The sequence below is a fragment of the Apodemus sylvaticus genome, chromosome 4, assembly GCF_947179515.1.
Source record: "Apodemus sylvaticus chromosome 4, mApoSyl1.1, whole genome shotgun sequence".
Lineage (NCBI taxonomy): Eukaryota > Metazoa > Chordata > Mammalia > Rodentia > Muridae > Apodemus > Apodemus sylvaticus.
In genome coordinates this window covers 28,462,557-28,468,318 of record NC_067475.1, presented here as the reverse complement: position 1 = coordinate 28,468,318, position 5,762 = coordinate 28,462,557, and the positions used below count along the sequence as shown (strand labels likewise).

The 5,762-nt window shown below is 50.9% G+C and overlaps 1 protein-coding gene across 1 annotated transcript; it reads left to right on the top strand.

The window, feature by feature from the left end:
• The first annotated feature begins 4,105 nt into the window (after nt 1-4,105).
• On the top strand, nt 4,106-5,281 carry Cxxc4 (CXXC finger protein 4). The gene has a single exon (XM_052178831.1). It carries the CDS (start codon nt 4,106-4,108, stop codon nt 5,279-5,281), a length of 1,176 nt encoding a protein of 391 aa, XP_052034791.1.
• The last annotated feature ends 481 nt before the right edge of the window (nt 5,282-5,762 follow it).

Sequence of the window (5,762 nt, the reverse complement as noted above, 5' to 3'; positions counted from 1 at the left end):
AGATCGTTTAGATATGAAAGTAAAGTTTGGAATTAAAATGAGGGAGGATGGATAGATATTTGACTCCTTGGAAGTACCGGATGAAAGAGTAAAGGGGGAGGGAGGGTGAAGCCTTGTAGGGCAGGAAGACCCGGACACAGTGGGAATGGAAGTCGGTGTGGGAGAAGGCAGCCACAGCCTGAGACCGGTCAAGCATCGCATCATTTTTTTTTTTTTTTCCCTTTCTGGCATAATAACATTTCAAGGATTCGAACCACCAGAACACCAGTCCCTTTCCCCCTTACTTTAAAACGATAATGAGTCTCTTTTACAGAGTCTCTCCCGGCCCCACCAGGAAGATCATTTAAAAGCACGCGACCGGGTAGTGAAACTGAGAGCCTCCCTGCACCACACAGGACCTCCCCTCTGTGTCTGGCACGGCTCTTCCCTGCTCAGCCAGGGAACCCAGACAAGTTTATTTACACACCCCCCCCGCCCAGCGTGCACAAACACACCCGCAGAGAGCGAGGGCGCGAGGGGCGGGAACGCCCTCTCTTCCATCCCTTCCAAACAATTATCTGCCAGAGGAAAAAAAAGCAAATCCTCCGCCGCGCCGGGGGCTGGCGGGGCGGCGGGAGAGCCGGGAAACGTGGCCGCGCCGGCTAGCTGGGGATTTGTGAAAAGGAGCGCTGGCCCGCGTGCGCCTCTTGTTCCCCGTGTAATTTGCAGCCAATCATCGGGAGGTGTCCGCGCCCTGCGTCCTGCTCACCTCGGCGCCTCGGCCCGCCCCCGCCCCCGGCTCCGCACCGCCTCCCTCGCCTTTCTCCGCGCTCCCCTCCCCCAGCCACCGCACACACGCACACACACAAACAGAGCGAGGGGGGGGAGGGTGAGAAAGAGAGAGAGAGAGAGAGCGAGAGAGAGAGAGACTCCCCGGCTCCCTCCCTCCCTCCCTCGCACACGGCGACTGGAGACGGACCGGGAGCAACGCGCTGGGAAGAGCAGAGACCACCGACAACAGCCCCGCGCTCTCCCACACACGCTCACACTCGGCGCTTTCCTCTCCACCCCCACCTCCTCCTCCTTCCACCCCCTCCACTAACACCATCTCCTCCTCCTCTCTGCAACAAGAAAAAAAAAGCCATTTACAGGTATTTTTTTTTCATCCGCATATTTATTTACCCCACCCCCCCATTCCCAACAGTTTGTTTACAAGTATTAAAGTTGTAATTGGGAGCTGCCAAGACACATCTGGATTTGTGTTTCTTTGTGTTAGGGGGTGATGTGCAACTAATTAAAGGCAGACTGGCAGCGTCTGCAAATTCTAAGGCTCCCCAAATAAAAAGAGACTGGTAAGTGATTGTTCTTTCTCTTCCTCTGGCTCCCCCCCCCCCTTTCTCTCTTAAATGTTTGCTGTCCGGTGGGATTGTAAAAGTAGATTAATGCTGGACTCCAGCAATAAAAAACCGTGACTGTATTAATTAATTAATTAATCTGCACCGGCCCCTCCTCCTGAATGTTAAATATGACCTTTGATCTCCATGTCTCTGGTAGATCAGACATACAGTATTAGGCATGTACAGTCACATTGTTCGGAGGCAAGGCAGGATCATGAAGTATGGATGTTTAATTTAGCTTTGGTATTAGAACTATAGTTATTGGTGTGTGTGTTATTTTGTTGCTAAATAAAAGCCAAACAATAGCTGTGGCTTAGGTGCCTTTTTTTTTTTTCATGCTCCAGGGATGCATTGATTAAACAATAATGACCTGGATGCTGGGCATGGTCATTTTCTACAGTTTCTGGTGGCATTGAACCTAGAGGAGGGAAGGGGGGAAGGTGGTAGCAATTGGAGAAGCAAGGACAGCTTGTTTGGAAACACTATGTTGAGACTCTGAAAAAGGGATATTAAATCCCTTCTTTATTTGGAACAAGGTCAAAAGACTACAATGTTAGTGTTCCCTGCACTCAGTGGGATGATACCTATTGCATGGTTGGCTGAAACTAGTTTCTAGTGACTAGCAGTTATTTTGATCTTGCATCTTCAATGTGATTCACAGAAACTGAATCTGTATGCGTATTCTTACTGTGTCTTTCCCCCAAACCCTGGCAAGTGTCAGGAACATTTAGCCAGGAGGATTGGGGGACACCTTTGTATTGTCCTCAGGCCGCAGAAGGGAGCAGTTTTCCCTAATGGGAAACCACAGAGGTGGTTCCTGAGTGCTTAGGGACTTGCTGTGATTGAAGGGTGCCTGCTAGTTTCTAATCCAGCTGGAGGGAGGTTCCTTATCTTGATTTACTTTGCCTAATAGGGATTTGTTTACATAAACCCATTTTTTTTAGGGTGCCTCATCAGTAGACCTTGAAGTTTTTGAATTTGGAGTTTGGACATAGTGGCTCATTAATCTAATTATAAGCATAATTACTATAATTGATATGCATATGAAACTCTGAAATTTTGAGACAGAGACTACTAGGCCCTCAGTTTTAATTCCCTGAACTCAACCTTCCACTCCAATCTCTAGGCTTCAGAGGAGGCCAGAGAAAGGTACTCTGGCAAAAAAAGAAAAAAAGGGAAACAAAGAAACTGTTTCTGTAAGGTGACTATACATTTTACATCTTTGCTTTAATTCTTAAAAGGCTATGATATACCTCTCACCCTTAATAAACAAGCAAAATCCCTCTTCCTAAAGATTATTAATGATGGCCTATAAGCAGAGAGAAATGCAAATACCCAGTTAGCATTAAACTTTCTTCTTAAAAAATAGCAAAAGGAAAAAAAATCATCTTAATGGTTCCTTGGATAAACAACACCTGAAGGGATCTCCCTTTTCTTTATGCAAAAATCAGTGTTGGTGAATGAGTTTTTAAAAAAAACTCCTTTGCTTTCCTCCTTTCTTGGGAAGACACAGCAATCTCCATTAGAAATGATTGGGAGTATTCTTATAGGAGCAGCAGACACTTAGTTCTGAACCTGTGACATTGCTTGTATTTGCGACCTATCTATATATTTATATCTATCCCTCTATCTTCCTACCTACCTATAGTCCATCTTTCTCTCCTCCCTTTTTAAAACCAGTAATGCACCACCTTTTTGCCCCTGCCACCAAATGGCTTCTACAACTGAGACCTGTCCTTGGTCCATTGAATTAAGACCCTAACAGAGCCAGCTGTGCTGGGATTCAAACTAATGACAGCAGACACAGAAGGACACAGTGGCAGCTGGTAGTTCTTTCCTCCCCCCCTCCCCCCGCCTCTTTGGTTCAGATTGTATGTGGGCAGACTTGAGGCTCTCAGTTGTATTGTGTTTGCTTACAGTTTATGCTCGGATGTATTGTAGACTTTCTCAGTACTTCATTTGCTAATTTCCGGTTCGTTTTCCTCATAGGGCCATTGCTGTTTCTACTTTACAGCATTTGCATGCCCAGGCAGTGCTTGTTCACACATTTCATAATGTTTAAATGCCCTCTGCTTATAGGTAGTATCGCCCTCCCACCCCTGATTTGCATGTCTTTAGCACTCCAATTGCCCTTTTCCCTCGGCATTTGTCACCCCCGTCTTTCCTCTTTCCCTGGGTACTCTAGCTATTAATACATTTTTTTCTCAGGAGGGTTACAAGAATGGGTAAGGGGGGAGTGGGGGGAGGGAGGAGCTGTGTGGTGTGCTGCCGGGAGGGAGGGAGCGAGGGAGCAGGGCTTGGGAGTGTGGGGGGGCGAGGGGGGTCACGTCTTGATGATTGTTATGCAAACGACCCGACTGGAGAACGTGGGAGCTTTCTGTGGTGTCTGCGGTGGGGTAGCGAGGGCGGCTGTTTATTTATTTTTAATTTTTCTCCTCGTGCAGCTCGTTGGAATGACTTTCTTTATTTTAGTTGTAACAGTTGGAGGATAATGCAAAGGAAGACGCTGCCTGGGAATTCGCCGTCTGTGGACATGCGCCCCAGAGAGGACTAGAGCAACCCTCACCTTGCTCTCCCCACCCGGATCCCACTTTCCTGCACGGCCGGGCCCGTACCCCAACCCCACCATCACCCGCTTCCCTCCCCCCCACCTCTCCCCCTTTCCCACCCAGGTGTCGGACCAGGCGGTCCCCACTTCCACCCTGCACCCCTTCTTCCCCCCCTGCACCATGAACACCAATGTCTGCGTGGAGCCCGGGCCGAGCCCGGAGGCCCCGGGCTTGCCCAAGGAAAGCCACCTGCCCGAGGGGGCCCTGAACAGCCTTGTGGATTACAACTCGGAGATGGAGCGCTACCGCTCCTTTGCCACCTCCTTCTACAAGACCAACGGGGGCGCCTTCCCGCAGGCAGCGAAGATCGCGCGCATCACCACCCCCATCTTCCCCAGCAGCGCCGCCGCCGCCGCGGCCGCCGCGCGCATCGGCATGTCCCCGTGGAACTGCGACAACGCGGCCACCGCCGCCGCCACCGCGATGCTCTGGGGCAGCGGGGGCGGCGGCGGAGGCGGTGGGGGTGGGGGTGGGGGCGGCGGGGCCGGCAGGAAATCCTCCTCGGCCGCCGCCTCCTCCTCCGCCTCCTCCTCGGCGATCCTCCCCGCCGCCGGCGGTGGCGGTGGTGGTGGTGGCGGCGGCGGTGGTGGCAGCGGCGGAGGCGGCGGCGGCGGCGGCGGCAGGACCAGCATGCACCACCGGAACGACTCCCAGCGGCTGGGGAAGGCTGGCTGTCCGCCAGAGCCGTCGTTGCAAATGGCAAATACTAATTTCCTCTCCACCTTATCCCCCGAACACTGCAGACCTTTGGCGGGGGAATGCATGAACAAGCTCAAATGCGGCGCTGCTGAAGCAGAGATAATGAATCTCCCCGAGCGGGTGGGGACTTTTTCCGCTATCCCGGCTTTAGGGGGCATCTCATTACCTCCAGGGGTCATCGTCATGACAGCCCTTCACTCCCCCGCAGCAGCCTCAGCAGCCGTCACAGACAGTGCGTTTCAAATTGCCAATCTGGCAGACTGCCCGCAGAATCACTCCTCCTCCTCCTCGTCCTCCTCGGGGGGAGCTGGCGGAGCCAACCCAGCCAAGAAGAAGAGGAAAAGGTGTGGGGTCTGCGTGCCCTGCAAGAGGCTCATCAACTGTGGCGTCTGCAGCAGTTGCAGGAACCGCAAAACCGGACACCAGATCTGCAAATTTAGAAAATGTGAAGAGCTAAAGAAAAAACCTGGCACTTCGCTAGAGGTCAGAGGAGATGATTTCTTGTTTCCCAGTCTTGCCCCCTCCCTCCTCACTCCCCTGCCCTCTCCCCCACAGGGTTTCTTGTCTGGATTCAAGACTCAGCATCCCCTTTTCTGAAGCTCCTTGCAGGTTGAAACATACTGACAGAGGTGGTTTGCAGAGGACGTGGCCTCCAGACCACCCTCCCAGCTGCACTTCCCTCTGGAAACGCCCTTCGGCTAGACAGTGCCCCTCCTTTTTCTATCTCTGGAAAAAAAATGCAATTGGTCTAATAATCCGAAGTTTTGCATCTGAGTATGCCTAATATTTTCTCTTGCTGTTTTAAACTGTTCCATCAGGAAAACGTCAAAACAAACAAAAAAGCTCTGCCCAAAATATTGAACATATTTATCATTCATATATACATATATATGGACTTACTATAGGCCCAGACATAACACTGCACATGTGATACACAACTTACAGCATACTCATACATATGTGTATATACCATCTTTGTGTGTGTGTGTGTGTGTGTGTGTGTGTGTGTAGAAATGCCTGGATTCAAAGGGGGATTTTTATTCTCTTCTAGAATATTTTTCTCCTGAGCCTAACAGAA